At 40.9% G+C, this 18,429-nt stretch overlaps 1 protein-coding gene across 2 annotated transcripts in view; it reads right to left on the bottom strand.

Annotated features, from left to right (window-relative positions):
* GNG2 (G protein subunit gamma 2) overlaps positions 1–18,429 on the bottom strand; it is a 139,293-nt gene that overhangs the window by 23,161 nt on the left and 97,703 nt on the right. For both annotated transcript variants that reach the window (XM_027111238.1, XM_027111239.1), the window contains one exon: positions 3,234–3,349. In XM_027111238.1, coding sequence (XP_026967039.1) covers positions 3,234–3,320 — 87 coding nt within the window. In that variant the 5' untranslated portion in view covers positions 3,321–3,349. The remainder of the gene's footprint in view (positions 1–3,233; positions 3,350–18,429) is intronic.

Raw genomic sequence — 18,429 nt, 5'->3', positions numbered from 1 at the left:
GGCATGCATGCAGGATCTAGTTCCCCAACCAGGGATAGACCCTGGGCCCCCTGCATTGGGAGCACAGAGTCTTACCCACTGGACTACCAGGGAAGGCCCTCCTTTTCCTTGTTCCTTGTTGCCTCAGCTGTACTAGGCTCTGCCAGATGGACATAAAGCCACTGCCACCTTTATAGCTTGAAGAGGTCACTACTCTAATTGGAAAATCAGAAACCTGAGATCTTCAGAGAGAAGCCCCTTCTTGCTGACGGGATCATGTACCAAAAGTAGGTGGAGAAGCCTGACCACTCAGAAGCCTGGAAGGGACTCCAAAAGGCAAGCCCTAAACCAGCTGGCTGCCAACAGTGTCAACACAGTCGCAGTTTTACCCAAGAGCTAAACTAAAAATAATCTGACACTTCACCACAGCATGCCTGCCTGGCTCTGATGCGCAGAACAAATGCTGAGATACAGGCTGCCACTGCATTTCCAACAATTTCAGGTCTAATGACGTCAAGAGGAATTCAGAGATATGAAAGTGACGATCATGTAGGAAGGCAGTCACTCATTGTTCAGCTCATTAGGCTAATGCTTTGTCGCTCTAGAACAGATAGTGATTTATTTGGTGTCTTCAGAAGCAGTATTCAAAGGGAATCAGGGTGTGGTATTGACCTCTTTCTCATGGTATTTGGTAATTATGCTTTTTGGATATCTTATTTGTGTTAATAATAGGTCCTGTTCATTTTTTGGGTAACCTCTTACCAGACTAGGAGATCCTTGAGAGCAAGAATTGTGTCTTCTTTTTTATCTAGCTCTATACCTCTATAGAGCTATAGAGATCTGACGAGGCCTGGCGATTTAGAAAGCTCTCAATAAAATATTTATTGGTTAAAGGAATAAATGAATAACCGAAAAATAGCAAAAATCCAACCTAATGATGAAGGTTTGGGAAAGTGTCTTAAAGGATATAATGACTGAGTCTTCAAGGAGTCACTGGAGTTGGTAAAGCAGAAACGTAGAGAGGAGGAGAGTGAATGTTAAAGGCATTTGAAATAGCCATCAAGGGAATTAAAAATGGTTCAATATAGCATGTGGGTGAGAGGAAGGGGATGAAGCCGAAAAGTGGGGCAGGGGCTTTGCTATCGAGTTTGAATTTCATTTTCCAGGTGATGGGAATCATGAAAAGATCTTCAGTAAGAGAGGAACCTAATGAGGTTTTCTTGTAGAAAGCTGTCTGTGGCCACATGGAGAGTAAGCGACGGCAGGGATGGAGATGGGGTTGAGACGGGATTGCAAAGATCAGCTAAGAGCACCTTTCAATCAGTAATTCAGGTGAGAGGTGATGAAGGTCTGACCTATGGCTGAAAAGGTTTGGTTTTTTCCTGATCTTCCCACTGTCAGCTTTTCATCACCACCAACACCATCACACCCTCCTTCAGGATGTGGGCCTGGGGATGCTGAGTAGTGACAGAAAATGCCAAACACAGCAGTGCTTTTCAAACACTTTTTTCTTTGTTGGGCCACGCCAAAAGGCAAGGTGGCATTTTCCAGAAGGTCCATGGGCAGAACCAAAAACAAACAAAGAACCGAATGACTCTTTTTGGTGCCACAATCTTTGGGCCACCTCACTTCTCTCAGCAGGTACTGTGCGCACTTGCCATGTTATACTTTTTTTAAGAAAGGAAATTAAAAAAGAAGAGGCAAAAAAGGAGAAGAGGAAGGTAAAAAAAGCACAAGACAGATGGTGAAGACCCTTTATCATATTCATAAATAAAGAAATAAAGTTATTGCAAGAAAGAAGCTGTTTACATTTTGTGGTCCATTACCAGGACTTGAATTTTACAAAGCAGATTCAGGACAGATGGAAATTTGCTCAGTTTACTTATGGAGGAAGACCAGCTCTCCCTTCATGCTCTAGCCCAGACCTGATGGGAGTTGTAAGGAGTAAACCCCTTCCTATAGGACCATGGTTCCCAACCTTAACTATACATTGAAATTAACTGATAATTAAAAGAAATACTGCTGCCTGAATCATACCCTAATAGACTCTAATTTAATTGGTCTACGGTGTGGTCTTAGAATTGGTCCTTTTATGAAATTCCCTGGGTGATATGAATATACAGGTGGGCTGAGAACCACTGCTATACACCAGTGGTCAGCAAAGTTTTTCTCTAAAAGGCCAGAGAGTAAAAATTTTAGGCTTTGTGGGCCACAGGGTCTCTGCTGCAACTACTCTACCCTGCTGTAGTGTGAAAGTAGCCACAGACAGTATGTAAACGAATGGGTGGGGCTGTGTTCTAATAAAGCTTTATTGAGAAAAACAGTCACTGGGCTGGACTTGGCTCGTGAGCCATAATTTATTGACCCTTGTTTTAGAATCACATTCCAAAGGATGGCTGGATTGTTCAGATTGCTAAGTCAGGTATGGACGAATCTTCCAGTTTAAAAAAGGCATCTGAAAGAATGTTCTAATTTTAGTAAAATGAGATATGTTGCTGAGTTCCATTTCATAAAATGCTCAGGTCTTCTGGAAAGTGAAGCTTTGATAGTTGACATAAATTTACTTTACTACCCTACAGTAGCTATCTGTGTGGGTTAATTTACATTGAAAATCTGCCAACAAAAGGTTTAAAGTCCTGGCTTAATATGTTAGGTCCAACTTAAGGCAAAGCTGTCAGGTTAGATCTGGGGAGTGAGAGAAAGAAAGAAGTGGAGTATTAAGTTCCATGAAACCTCTATGCTGTTTGACTTCTCAGGGAGACCACATGTGGTTTTTGCGTTCTGAAGAAAAAAACTCCAGTAAGGTATAAAGAAGAAAAAAAATAACAGGCAGTGGTGGATAGAAGGATTAGACATGAAGATAGACACTAAAAATTAGAACTGACATAAGGACAGAAAAAATTAAACCCAAGTGAGAAGGGGGTCTTGTACAAGGTCAGAGAAATGAACTGGTAGATTTCTATGTTTTATGGGTTTTCCAAATCCCTTGACTAGAATTCAGCCATGAGCCTAAGTTTCGTTTTGACGTCCACATAGAGAACCAGTTTTAATTTATACTACCATTTTATTCTTGAGAAATCCAGAAGAGGCAAAGACACATTAGAAAAATGAACTTCTGCCTAACCATTAAGTTTCTCTTCCACCATCACTGGTTTTATCACTCTCTATAGAAAAGTAGCCAAATGACACATGGCTGCAAGTCACGCTCCTGACAATCAAGGCTTGCTGGGCTGTGTAGGTTACGCCATCCTTACCTTTATCCTATCGATGTTGGCTTCCATCTTCAGCTGTTCTACCAGTTTCCTGGCTTGAGCTATGCTGGCGGTGTTGTTGCTGGCCATTGGAATGCTGGGTGGGTTTTTCAGACACACTGGGAAAGAAAACAAGGAGGAAAAATGCATCAGAGAATTCTCCAGCTGCCAAATGTGCAGATTCATCATAGCTGGGGGATCCCCTCAAAATGGCTATAGTCAGGCCAAGCTCCTCCAGCCATCTACATCCCCTATCCAGCACTGAGTCTGAGTGGCAGGCAGGCCAGAAGATGAGGTTTGTTTTTCCAACTCCCTACCTCTGCCCTTCCATCCTTCTTTGGGGGAAAAAAAAAAGAAGAAAGTTCATCAAATCAGATAAGATATGCTGCCACATTAAGAAAGCAAGTTATTAAATTTATATCAATTTATGAAATAAGTTCAAAATGGTAAGGGTGACAGTATGCATAATTACGGTTGTTATTTATTGGGTACTGCCATTGTTAGATACTGTGTTAAGTGCCCTCAGAGGATAAGGAATGAAAGGTGAGCAGAGGCAGGAATGGTAAATTATATAATCCCTAAGGACTAAAAACACTATGTTTACAATGTTCTCTTGATGGGCTCAAGTGCTGACTCTCTGGTTAACTGTAAGCACCTCAGTCTCTTATACTGCAGAGACACTGCAACAGGACTTGTGGCTTTTGTGTGTTACTTATCCAGCACGGTCTATTTGAAATATGGCTTGATTCACAACCAATTACTTTACTCATAATTCTTCAGGAACAAACTATAATGTCAAGGGGTAGGCGTTGCTATGTCTAAATTGTTACTTGCATCGATGAGTAGACCAGTGGTATTCTAAATGAAGTACAACAGACTTAATACTTTTATGAATATGGAATGGAACATAAATGTTTAGAGAGTGGAGTTCTGTACCTATGTAGATGGTGAGATGGTTTCTTTGTCTCTGGCTCTACCAGACCCACTCCCATCCTTGTCCCCCAATCCCTTCAAGTCCTATCCCAATTTCATTTCTCTTCTAATGATTTCTTGACCCACCATCTCACTTTATTCTTGTTGTTCATCTCAGAAAGTATCCTATTTATTTTCAGTGCCCATTTCCCCCACATTCTCATCAGGTCTTGCTCCATGTCAAGGTGCCATATACTATTTCAGGGCCGTCGATGTAAATTTGCCCCTTGAGGTCACTGACACCCAATAGTGAAGGAATGTCTGAGAGCTGCAATTTAACTAGAGTGCACGACCCAAGAAATGAGAAACATTAAACACTGCTTCAGTCACCACCAGTCATATCTTGTTCTGAAGATATTATATTAAAAACCGTGACTTCTACTAGCTTTGGGGAATATTTTTATCTAGGGATAAAGTAGGATCAGGCTACTATCTCAAAAAGGAAAGAGGACACATAGAAAACCTACAGAAAGAAAAATAACCCATAATAAGTTCAGTACATAGGTTTTTACATATCCATGAAAATCAAGAAACAATTTTTATTTTAATTACCAAAAAAGCAAAAGTCTATGAGTTATCTTCTTTGGTTCTTATTTCTTGACATTTAACTCTCTGTAACCAAAGAGGTCCCTTCATGGATAGTGTTATTTTATAAAGAATACTGCAAAAGCCAGCCCAACAACATTTATAGTATAAATTGGAGGATAGTAAACTGTTCCCTCAATTTATTTTCAAAGGGTTTGGAGACAATAAAATGGGAAGGAAGACTGAAAGAATTTTGAAGCCACAAAGATCTCTGAACTCTACTTTCAGATGCTTGAAGATCAAGGGAGGGATCCTGCATGCAAAAACAAACAAACAAAAAAGGAGGCTTTAACAACAACTGCGATTTCATCAGTATGGTTAGGGACCTAATCATCTTAGCCCCACAGGGAAATTATGTGCCCCCAAATCAAATGGACATCCACCAGCCTTGCAAAACTTCACAGGGCCAAGATGGAGTATTGACTTATCCAGTAGAGTAGCCTAACTCTTCCAGTGATCCAAGGTGGAAGGAGCCCTGGTCTACAGGCCTCTGGACACTGTTCTGTAAAGTTCATGTTTCCTCCAAACTAGAATTTATCACACTAGAATACAGACTATCACAGAATTTCCAAATCCTCATTGGGCCTGAGGGACCTCTGAGAATCTGGTCAGCTATTCTTCTGCCCTTGAATCTAAACCAGATAACATAGTAACCTGTGGCAGAGACCACTGCTTGCTCCCAATACCCCTTTTCCTCTTCTTCATTCGTGATAACAATTTTTTTTTTTCTTTTTAACAGAGACCACAAGAACCTTGAATTTTAGTTGGGGACATTTTGCTGAAAGATGCATTCTCAGGTTCCTTTGCAGCTTGGTGTCCTGATATGACTAAGTTTGGCCAATGAGACATAAGCAGAAGTGTCATGAAGGGAAGGGATGTGCCCTTTGCCTCCCCTTCTTCCTAGAAGGGGCCTAGAAGATAGTCATATTGACCACAGAACTCCATCTTGAACATCTGGGCTACACTCCAGGAGGAGCAGGAAGGATCTGGGTCCTTACTGATACTGTAGAGACACCATGCCAGCTGTGAACTGGCTGCCATCTATGTGAAGAGAAATAAGCACCTATCTTGTTTACGCCACTATTATTAAGGGTTTCTCTACTGTTGGCTCACAGGTCTGCCATTAACTGATTAAATAACCCATTATTTTTATTTGAGTATCCAGGAAAGTCTATGTCCTAATGCCTGTTAATGTTCCCTGGAAAAAGCTGTAGCTGTCCTGAGGAGGCTGAGATGGAAAGTGTATGCATTTTCTATTGCTGCTGTAACACCTTACTACAAATTTAGTAGCTTAAAGAATATAAATGTATCTTAATAGTTCTGGAGGTTAGAAGTCTGAAAGAGATCCCACTGGGCTAAAGTCAAGATATTGGCAGGGCTTCATTCCTTCTGGAGGTCTAAAGGAAAATGTCTCCTTTCCTCACACAGCTTCTAAAGGTTGCCAGCATTCCTGGGCTCTTGGCTTTTTTCTTCATCTTCAAAACCAACAAAGGTGAGTTGACTCCTTCTCACTCTACATCACTCTAACCTCTTCGGTAGTCACCTCTCTCTCTGACTCTCCTCTGCCTCCTTCTTCCACTTTTAGGAACCATTGTAACCACACTGGGTCCACTCTGATAATACAGGTTAATCTCTGTATCTTTAGGTCAGATGATTAGCAACCTTAATTCCATTTGCAACCTTAATTCCCTTTGCCATGTAACATAACAATCTGCAGGTTCCAGGTATGGGGACATGGACATCTTTGGGGGCCTTTATTCTACCTACAGTGGAAGGAGACCTCTGTGCAGGTAGAGAAGGAAAGTGGAAAGGTGGGATGTTGAGGTGGGAAAGAAGAGGGATGGGGCAGGACGTAAGATTAGAAAGGCTGGGGAGAGAATAAATAAAACCTAAATGGACTTAAGAAAAAAAAGTAGACAAAGACTTTGGTTTGTGCTTCTAGCTTTAAGAAGATCCTGTATGTTTTTCTTTCACCATATGACCCAACAAAATCTAGGGCCACTTTCAGAATCACTTAGTGCATTTTCCTCTTTTTCACATCCGGCTGCTTTCCCGTAAAAGCGATGAAGAAATCCCCCTCCTGAAAACTGAAAGAACTGTAGAGTCCTAGACCAGTGTTCCAAAGAAGTATGTGATATTGAGATTTATAAGAAATATATATTTGGTCTTTGACCTATTCTTGGCACAGAGCTCCTAAAACCCTCGGAATCTCCTGTGGTAAGACCAATAAAGGTCTTTAGTTATGTTAATGAGGTGACTTTTGGAAAGCCCTTAGGCAACCTGAGGATGGGGGAGCTGTTTGCCATGAGAACCAACCATGTGATTAGAGGGTTGAAACTCTCAGAACTCACCCCCAACCCCAACCGCCTGAAAGGAAAAAAGGGCTGAAGGTTGAATCAGTTGCCAGTGGCCAATGATTTAATTAATCACGACTACGTAAAGAAGGCTCCACAAAAACCCAAAAGGACAGGGTTTGGAGAGCTTCCAGGTTGGTGAACGCGTGGAGATGCTGGAAGAGTGGCCCACCCAGAGAGGGTATGGGAGCTCTGCACCCTTTCTCCATACCTTGCCCTTTGCATCTCTTCCATCTGGTTGTTCCTGAGTTACATTCCTTTATAATAAACTGGTAACCTAGTATGTAAAATGTTTCTCTGAGTTCTGTAATAGTAAATTAATCAAAACCAAGGAAGAGGTCATGGGAATCTCTGATTTATAGCCAGTCAGTCAGAAGTACAGGTAACAACCTGGGCTTGCAATGGGGGGCCTGAATTGTGTTGGTGGGTAGGGGGAGGAGAAGGCAGTCTTGTAAGATCAACCCTTAACCTGTGGAACCTGATGCTATCCCTGGGTAGGCAGTGTCAGAATTAAAGAATTAAGTTAAATTGTAGGACACTCAACTGGTGTCAGAGGATTGTTTATTGGTGTGAAGGGAACTGCCCCCCTCCACACATTGGGATTGGGTCCTGGAGCCCTACTGAAGTATGTATTTTCCTAAAAAGTGACTATGGTAAATAAGAAAAAGTTAGCTTATCTTCTAAGCTTGAAGCATTTGGACAATGCATCACACACACTCACACACACACACACACACACACACACACACACACACACACACACATACCTCTTTTCATCTTACAAATCTGAAACTCTGTACCCATTAAACAATAACACCCATTCCTTTCTCCCCCAGCCTGGGAAACTACCATTCTACTTTCTGTCTCTATAATTTTGATTACTCTAGGTACCTCACAGAAGTGGAATCATACAGTATTTGTCTTTACATGACTGTCCTGTTTCACTTAGCATAATGTCCTCAAGGTTCATTCATGTTGTAGCATGTGTCAGAATTTCCTTCCTTTTTAAGGCTGAATAATATTACATTCTATGTATACACCATATTTTATCAATTCATCTGTTGAGGGACACTTGGGATGCTTTCACGTTCTAGCTACTGTGAGTAATGTTGCTGTGAATATGGGAGTACACATATCTCTTCAAGACTCTGCTTTCAGTTCTTTTGAGTATATACCCAGAAATGGAGTTGTTGGATCATATAGGGTAAGTCTATTTTTAATTTTTTGAGGGACAGCAATACTGTTTTCCGTAGCAGCTGTACCATTTTACATTATCACTAAAAGTGCACAAGGGTTCCAGTTTCTCTTCATCCTCATGAACACATTCTTTTTTTTTCTTTTTTTAAAATAGTAGCCATCCTAATGGGTGTGAGGTGGTACCTCATTATAGTTCAATTTGCATTTCCCAAATGAGTAGTGATATGACTTTTCATGTGTTCATTGGCCATTTGGATATCTTTTTTTGGAGAAACGTCTATTCAAGCCTTTTAAAATCAGGATTGTTGTTGTTGAGTTTTAGGAATTTTCTATATATTCTGGATACCAATCTCTAATCAGATATATGGTTTGCAAATATTTTCTCCCATTCCATGGATTGCCTTGTCACTCTGTTGATAGTGTACTTTGATGCATAAAAGTTTTTAATTTTCAGAAAGTCAAATTTTTCTATTTTTTTCTTTGGTTGCCTATGCCTTTGGTGTTAGAGCCGGGAAATCACTGCCAAAACTAAAGTTGTGAATGTTATGCTCCATTATTTTGAAGGAGAAAAGAATATGCCACTCCAAGATATGTCACTATGGCATACTGGTTATTTTGAATTGAAGTTAGTTGAGAAAATAGCCAGTGCAAGAAGAATACCCTCACTCTCTTTGTCCTCCTGAAAGCAGGAAATAAATCTCCTGTGTGAAGGCACCCTCCCTCTACCAGGAAGGTAGAAGGCATCCTTATTGCCAGAGACAGGAAATTCAGAGCCCAGAAGGCTGTATCGACAAACCTTGTTACTTCTTCAGTAATTTGCTATCCCAAGCCCAGGTCCATTCATCTTGTTGATTCTTCACAAACGTATTGTTTCCCTGTCTAAAAGGTATAAAAGCTGCCTGCTTTGGTCACTTCTTTGAGTCTCATTTCTTTATGGGCTCATGTATATGTACAAAATTAAATTTGTTTTTCTCCTGTTAATCTTTTTTTTTTTTTTTTTTGCGGTACGCAGGCCTCTCACTGTCGTGGCCTCTCCCGTTGTGGAGCACAGGCTGCGGACGCGCGGGCTCAGCGGCCATGGCTCACGGGCGCAGCCGCTCCGCGGCATGTGGGATCTTCCCGGACAGGGGCACGAACCCGTGTTCCCTGCCTCGGCAGGCGGACTCTCAACCACTGCCCTACCAGGGAAGCCCTCTCCTGTTAATCTTATGTCAATTTAATTATTAGACAAGCCAAAGAATCGAGAATGGAAGAAGGGGAAAGTTTTCCTCCTCTCCAGTTTTGGTGCCTGTACACAGTTCACTCTCGGGCTGCGGCAGCTGAGAGACGCTGGGAGCTCTGGTGGGTGCTGGCAGAAGGAAAGAATTCGTACCAAATCAGTCTCCCAGGTCTCTGCCTGCAAGGTCTCGTAGAAGTGAGAATGGTAAGAATCCTTTTCTTTTTCTAAATTCAGATTAGTAGGAGAAAATATTTTTATGAATTAGTTCCTTGGGTATGGCAACTTGTAAAGATAGGTTGTGAGTACTCTTGTTATCTATTTATTCCTTTTCTCCCAGAGATGGTCATTGTTTTCCTTTTTCTCTGCCTTTTGTGTCATTTCTCATAAGGAGAAGAACCATAGGGCAGAACACAGGCATAGGTTCTAGAAGCCTGTTGTCTGATCTGGTTTCACACACTGGTGAGTTAACGGTTCTCAAGAGACTGGGAGCTATTTAGACAAACTTTGCTCTGGGTCCTCTAATGTAAAAACTGGGTGAAGTTTTCCTTTCATCTGGTTCTATGTCCTGAAAGCATAACTTTATGAGCAGTAAGAATATTCTCTGGTTTCTGCTAGCCGGAGAATGCAAGTAATAGCTTGCACTTGGTGGCCAGTTGAATAGACTGGATTCCAAGACATGAAGTCACAAGCAATGTTCTCTTTGTCCAACTGTGCCATCTTTCAGGGAAGTTTGTTATAAGGGGCCTTTGTCGTCTCAGCCTTCGTTGTCTTGCTAGTGCTGGAAAAGTCTCATTCTATGAATGCCTGCCTGGTGTCATAGATTAGTAGGTCTGTGACTAGAGTGGCCTCATGCTCTTGTGAGAGACCAGAGCCACTGTTTGCACTATACCATTCTTACTACCTATGACAACAACGGTCTTTGCTTTCTTAGGTTAAATCTGGAATGAAGTTTCTGGATCTTCTGAGGACTATGTCTTTTGTACTGTCCTTTGTGATGCCTCTTGCATCCATGGTTAAACTGTAAAAAGACTTACTGGTTTGAGTCTCTATTGAGATTAATGTAAGTTCCTACTCATCAATGGCCAAAGGATCCTTTGAACTGGCAATATTTGAAAGAAAGAGAGTTTTTAAGAGCGCTCTCATTCTAAACGACTGTCTTACTGGTACCTATGGAAAGACCAAATTAAAAAGAGAACACAAGGGCTTCCCTGGTGGCATAGTGGTTGAGAGTCCGCCTGCCGATGCAGGGGACACGGGTTCGTGCCCTGGTCCGGGAGGATCCCACATACCGCGGAGCGGGTAGGCCCATGAGCCATGGCTGCTGAGCCTGCGTGTCCGGAGCCTGTGCTCCGCAATGGGAGAGGCTACAACAGTGAGAAGCCCGCGTACCGAAAAAAAAAAAAAAAAAAAAGAGAACACAAAGGAATATAATGTCTAGCCTTAGGGACCCTCTTAACAAGATGAAAGAACAGACATTTGACTTAGAAAAAAAAAGTAAAGACCACATCCAACATAAATTCCCCCTTTAAAAAATCTGGCCCCATCTCCTCAGTAAATTCCCTTAGCTCCCCAAACTCCTCCACCTTCCCCTTAAACACCCAGCTGCCTGTTTTAACTTCCCATTCCCTAAAAGATTTATAGAGAGCACTCTGATCTCTAGGCCTCAAGTATTCAGGTTACTCATGCAAATGCCGGAAGCCGGGAAGTAAATTTAACAGACGTATCCAGGATGGAGAGTAAGGCTTTCTTTGCTATTCCTTACAACTCCTCCTACTTTCCAGGGTTCCATAATCAGGCTCTGCCAGCTTCAGGTCTTTCTATACAATGTCCTTTGTAGCTGTATCCTGGACCCCTCCACCCAACACCACAAAGAATTCATATCCCCTGGAAAGCAACAGACCTTTTAAATGACAAAGCCCTTTACCTCCACTTTCAGAAGATCCTACCAAATTTAAAGATGTATTTAAAAGAGTATTGGCCATTTACAGCCCTTCTCCCAGAGGAAACAGATGACCAGAACTTCTCCCAGGCCCTCCTATAAAATGGTCAGGAAATGGACCAGCTGATGTTTAGCAAATATTACATTATATTATATATTAAATATTATATATGATATGCAAAGGTAGAGGCTTTCCCGCCCAAGGTGAATTGGTCTAAGGTTAAATTGTACACTCACAAAAAGGAGAACATCCAAAGGCCTTTATAAAATGCTTTGTACAGACTTTTCAAAGGCATACTGCATTAAGCCCTGAAGCCCCAGAATACAGAAATCTTTTAATTTCTTCCTTAATATGAAATTTTCTCCTAAATTTAAAAAGGCAAATTCAAAATAGTGTGCCTGGGTGAACTAGTCAACCTCTAAGCATTATGATGGAAGCCCCTACCCAATTCTTTGAAGACAGATTGCAGGAGAAAAAAAGGAACTATAATCAACAATACTTGATTTGCAACTTGAATCTTCAGAAAAACAAAAGCAGAGCTCTGAGAGCAGCTCAAAGTCCACTCAGACCCTTTCCCATTTGCCTTCAGGTATTTGCAGATATAATTAAAAAATCAAGACATTGGAAGTACAATTGTCCTGACTTAAGAAAAAGAAGGAAAAAATTAAATAGTAATTACCTTAGACTTCTGATAATAGATACACTCCCAAATTCCTACGTTCTTTCCCTGTCCCTTGAAGATCTAAATCTTATCATGTATTTATAAAGCAAACAGCTCAAGAGGTAAATAGAACACTGCTCACAGTTGCCTGAGACACAAGATAAAAAAAGGAGGGGGGAGGCTTTTAAAAATACAAACTACTATAAACTCACTGGCCTAAATCTAGTCCACAGCATTCATAAGATTACTTGTCAAGGACAAACACAAATCTTAAAAGTCTCCTGCACAAACATTAGTAAAAAGCTTTAGCCATTTAAGAGAGTGAGCTTAACTTGTTCTGTCCTACAGAGATATAATTTGAATTCAACTGTTATTTATAAACTAGCGAGTGTTATTTTATTGTACCTGATTCATGGCTAAAGTTTTAGAACAAAAGCTATAAAGTCTCTGTGTCTGTCTGTGTGTTTACATATGTCTATAAATCTATGTTATGTATATGTGATATTTTTCTACCTCTGTATGGTATTGCCAAAATCATTTTGTAAATGAGCTCTATTTAACTGGCTTAAACTTAAGCTCTTATGAATTAAGCATTCCTAAAACTCAGAAACATAGAAACTAACTCAAATGTTTTTCAAGTTCATGTGATGTGGGATATCCTTTGCTAAATAAATGCTAGTTTAAGTTCGTTAAAATAGACATGCCTTCAGAATCATCAGCATTAAATATAATGCAGACATGCAACTTTTATTCTACCTGGGTTTACTAGTCAAGTAAGCTCATGTTATCTCTGTTGCAAAATTTGTAAACAAGAAAAATAACTCAAAATGATGGCTGGCCACTTTGATGTCTTAGGAAATTTTCATGAGTGATCTAGATATGACTGTTGGGAACAAGTGAATTAAATAAATGTAAGTGGGCTAAAAATTTTTAAGTGAACTTTTCAATAATAATTATGTTTTATGATATATACTTAAATAGTTTCCCAACTCCCTTTGGTAACTTATACCCTTAGAGTTTTGCTAAGTTAAATTAAATGATAGAAATGTATGGAATATCTAGATAATTTCCAAATAAGATAAGACACAGAAACATTAATTATTGAACATGGGTTTATCCACTTTTGGTTTCTGATTACAGAGAAACTAAAGATATTTGGGTCTATTAGGAAATATTATGTACCACATTGAAAGGTTACAATACAAAGAAACATATGCTTTTAGAAATTATAAAATGTATTCATAAATTTGCCAATCCAAGAATGCAGGTATAATGTACAATTCACAACTGCTTACTTCTTGGTTTTTACTAGAAATTAAGGTTTCTACAAATTAAAAATTCTAATTAATAAATGTAATTGGAACTACCAAAAATAATAAGAAAAACATTTCTGTGTAAGAAAAGTAGGTTGTGTTTAGGGTTAAAAAAGGTATGAGGGGGATTCAGGAGAAGATGGCAGAAGAGTAGGACGCCAGAGAGATCACCTTCCTCCCCACAGATACATCAGAAATACATCTACATGTGGAACAACTCCTATAGATCACCCACTGAACGCTGACAGAAGACCTCAGACCTCCCAAAAGGCAAGAAACTCCCCACGTACCTGGGCAGGGCAAAAGAAAAAAGAATAAACAGAGACAAAAGAATAGGGACGGGCCCTGCACCAGCGCGAGGGAGCTGTGAAGGAGGAAAGGTTTCCACAAACTAGGAAGCCCCTTTGAGGGCGGAGACTGCGGGTGGCGGAGCGGGGACGCTTCGACACCGCGGAGGAGAGCGTAGCCACCCGGGTGCGGAGGGCAAAGCGGAGAGATTCCCGCACAGACGATCGGTGCCGACCAGCACTCACCAGCCCAAGAGGCTTGTCTGCTCACCCGCCGGGGCGGGAGGGGGCTGGGAGCTGAGGCTCGGGCTTCGGTCGGAGCGCTGGGAGAGGACTGGGGTTGGCGGCGTGAACACAGCCTGAAGGGGGCTAGTGCGCCATGGCTAGCCAGAAGGGAGTCCGGGAAAACGTCTGAACCTGCCGAAGAGGCAAGAGACTTTTTCTTGCCTCTTTGTTTCCTGGTGCGCGAGGAGAGGGGATTAAGAGCGCTGCTTAAAGGAGCTCCAGAGATCGCGCGACCCGCAGCTATCAGCGCGGACCCCAGAGACAGGCATGAGATGCTAAGGCTGCTGCTGCCACCACCAAGAAGCCTGTGTGCGAGCACAGGTCACTATCCACACCGCCCCTCCTGGGAGCCTGCACAGCCCACCACTGCCAGGGTCCTGTGATCCAGGGACAACTCCCCCAGGAGAACGCACGGCACGCCTCAGGCTGGTGCAACATCCCGCTGGCCTCTGCCGCTGCAGGCTCGCCCCTCATCCGTACCCTTCCCTCCCCCTGGCCTGAGTGAGCCAGAGCCCCCGAATCAGCAGTTCCTTTAACCCTGTCCTGTCTGAGCAAAGAACAGACACCCTCAGGCAACCTACACGCAGAGGCAGGGCCAAATCCAAAGCTGAACCCCGGGAACCCTGCGAACAAAGCAGAGAAAGGGAAATCTCTCCCAGCAGCCTCAGGAGCAGTGGATTAAATCTCCACAATCAACTTGATGTACCCTGCATCTGTGGAATACCTGAATAGACAACGAATCATCCCAAACTGAGGTGGACTTTGGGAGCAAGATAGATGATTTTTTTCCCCTTTTCCTCTTTCTGTGAGCGTGTATGTGTATGCTTCTGTGTGAGATTTTGTCTGTATAGCTTTGCTGTCACCATTTGTCCTAGGGTTCTGTCCGTCCGTTTTTTGTTTCTTTTACTTTTTAAAATTTTCTTCTTAATAATTTTTTTTTATTTTAATAACTTTATTTTATTTTATTTTTATTTTATTTTATCCTCTTTCTTTCTATTTTTTCTCCCTTTTATTCTGAGCCATGTGGAGGACAGTCTCTTGGTGCTTTAGCCAGGCGTCAGGGCTTGCCACTGAGGTTGGAGAGCCAACTCCAGGACACTGGTCCACAAGAGACCTCCCAGCTCCACGTAATATCAAACGGCGAAAATCTCCCAGAGATCTCCATCTCAACAACAACACCCAGCTTCACTCAACGACCAGTAAGCTACAGTGCTGGACAACCTATGCCAAACAACTAGCAAGACAGACACAGCTTCATCCGTTAGCAGAGAGGCTGCCTAAAATCATAATAAGGCCACAGACACTCCACAACACACCACCAGACATGGACCTGCCCACCAGAAAGACAAGATCCAGCCTCATCCACCAGAACACAAGCACTAGTCCCCTCCACCAGGAAACCTACACAACCCACTGAACCAACCTTAGCCACTGGGGACAGACACCAAAAACAATGGGAACTACGAACCTGCAGCCTACGAAAAGGAGACCCCAAACACAGTAAGATAGGCAAAATGAAAAGACAGAAAAACACACAGCAGATGAAGGAGCAAGGTAACACCCACCAGACCTAACAAATGAAGAGGAAATAGGCAGTCTACTTGAAAAAGAATTCAGAATAATGATAGTAAAGATGATCCAAAATCTTGGAAATAGAATAGACAAAATGCAAGAAACATTTAACAAGGACCTAGAAGAACTAAAGATGAAACGAACAACGATGAACAACACAATAAATGAAATTAAAAATACTCTAGATGGGATCAATAGCAGAATAACTGAGGCAGAAGAACGGATAAGTGACCTGGAAGATAAAATAGTGGAAATAAGTACTGCAGAGCAGAATAAAGAAAAAAGAATGAAAAGAACTGAGGACAGTCTCAGAGATGTCTGGGAGAGCATTAAATGCACCAACATTCGAATTGAAGGGGTCCCAGAAGAAGAAGAGCAAAAGAAAGGGACTGAGAAAATATTTGAAGAGACTATAGTTGAAAACTTCCCTAATATGGGAAAGGAAATAGTTAATCAAGTCCAGGAAGTACAGAGAGTCCCATACAGGATAAATCCAAGGAGAAACACACCAAGACACATATTAATCAAACTATCAAAAATTAAATACAAAGAAAATATATTAGAAGCAGCAATGGAAAAACAACAAACAACACACAGGGGAATCCCCTTAAGGTTAACAGCTGAACTTTCAGCAGAAACTCTGCAAGCCAGAAGGGAGTGGTAGCACATATTTAAAGTGATGAAGGAGAAAAACCTACAAACAAGATTACTCTACCCAGCAAGGATCTCATTCAGATTTGATAGAAAAATTAAAAACTTTACAGACAAGCAAAAGCTGAGAGAGTTCAGCACCACCAAACCAGCTTTACAACAAATGCTAAAGGAACTTCTCTAGGCAAGAAACACAAGAGGAGGAAAACACCTACAGTAACAAACCCAAAACAATTAACAAAATGGGAATAGGAACATACATATCAATAATTACCTTAAATGTAAATGGATTAAATGCTCCCACCAAAAGACACAGACTGGCTAAATGGATACAAAAACAAGACCTGTATATATGCTGTCTACAAGAGACCCACTTCAGACCTAGGGACACATACAGACTGAAAGTGAGGGGATGGAAAAAGATATTCAATGCAAATGGAAATCAGAAGAAAGCTGGGGTAGCAATTCTCATATCAGACAAAATAGACTTTAAAATAAAGACTTTTACAAAAGACAAAGAAGGACACTACATAATGATCAAGGGATCAATCCAAGAAGAAGATATAACAATTGTAAATATTTATGCACCCAACATAGGAGCACCTCAATACATAAGGCAAATACTAACAGCCATAAAAGGGGAAAGCAACAGTAACACAATCATAGGAGGGGACTTTAACACCCCACTTTCACCAATGGACAGATCATCCAAAATGAAAATAAATAAGGAAACACAAGCTTTAAATGATGCGTTAAACAAGATGGACTTAATTGATATTTATAAAGCATTCCATCCAAAAACAACAGAATACACGTTTTTCTCAAGTGCTCATGGAACATTCCCCAGGATAGATCATATCTTGGGTCACAAATCAAGCCTTGGTAAATTTAAGAAAATTGAAATCATATCAAGTATCTTTTCCGACCACAATGCCATAAGACTAGATATAAATTACAGGAAAAGATCTGTAAAAAATACAAACACATGGAGGCTAAACAATACACTATTTAATAACGAAGTGATCACTGAAGAAATCAAAGAGGAAATCAAAAAATACCTAGAAACAAATGACAATAGAGACACGATGACCCAAAACCTATGGGATGCAGGAAAAGCAGTTCTAAGAGGGAAGTTTATAGCAATACAATCCTACCTTAAGAAACAGGAAACATCTCAAATAAACCACCTAACCTTTCCCCTAAAGCAATTAGAGAAAGAAGACCAAAAAACCCCAAAGTTAGCCAATGGAAAGAAATCATAAAGATCAGATCAGAAATAAATGAAAAAGAAATGAAGGAAATGATAGCAAAGATCAATTAAAGTAAAAGTTGGTTCTTTGAGAAGGTAAACAAAATTGATAAACCATTAGCCAGACTCATCAAGAAAAAAAGGGAGAAGACTCAAATCAATAGAATTAGAAATGAAAAAGGAGAAGTAGCAACTGACAGTACAGAAATACAAAGGATCATGAGAGATTACTACAAGCAACTGTATGCCAATAAAATGGACAACCTGGAAGAAATGGACAAATTCTTAGAAATGCACAACCTGCTGAGACTGAACCAAAAAGAAATAGAAAATATGAACAGACCAATCACAAGCACTGAAATAGAAACTGTGATTAAAAATCTTCCAACAAACAAAAGCCCAGGACCAGATGGCTTCACAGGCAAATTCTATCAAACATTTAGAGAAGAGCTAACACCTCTCCTTCTCAAACTCTTCCAAAATATAGCAGAGGGAGGAACACTCACAAACTCATTCTACCATCACCCTGATACCAAAACCAGAAAAAGATGTCACAAAGAAAGAAAACTACAGGCCAAATCACTGATGAACATAGATGCAAAAGTCCTCAACAAAATACTAGCAACAGAATCCAACAGCACATTAAAAGGATCATACACCATGACCAAGTGGGGTTTATCCCAGGAATGCAAGGATTCTTCAATATAGGCAAATCAATCAATGTGATACACCATATTAACAAATTGAAGGAGAAAAACCATATGATCATCTCAATAGATGCAGAGAAAGCTTTCAACAATATTCAATACCCATTTATGATAAAAACCCTAAAGAAAGTAGGCATAGAGGGAACTTTCCTCAACATAATAAAGGCCATATATGACAAACCCACAGCCAACATCGTCCTCAATGGT

The sequence above is a fragment of the Aethalodelphis obliquidens genome, unplaced genomic scaffold (assembly GCF_003676395.1).
Source record: "Aethalodelphis obliquidens isolate GAN/ISIS:26980383/991018 unplaced genomic scaffold, ASM367639v1 scaffold10, whole genome shotgun sequence".
Lineage (NCBI taxonomy): Eukaryota > Metazoa > Chordata > Mammalia > Artiodactyla > Delphinidae > Aethalodelphis > Aethalodelphis obliquidens.
Note: the sequence above shows the minus strand (reverse complement) of the source record. Positions and strands in the feature narration are given on the sequence as shown.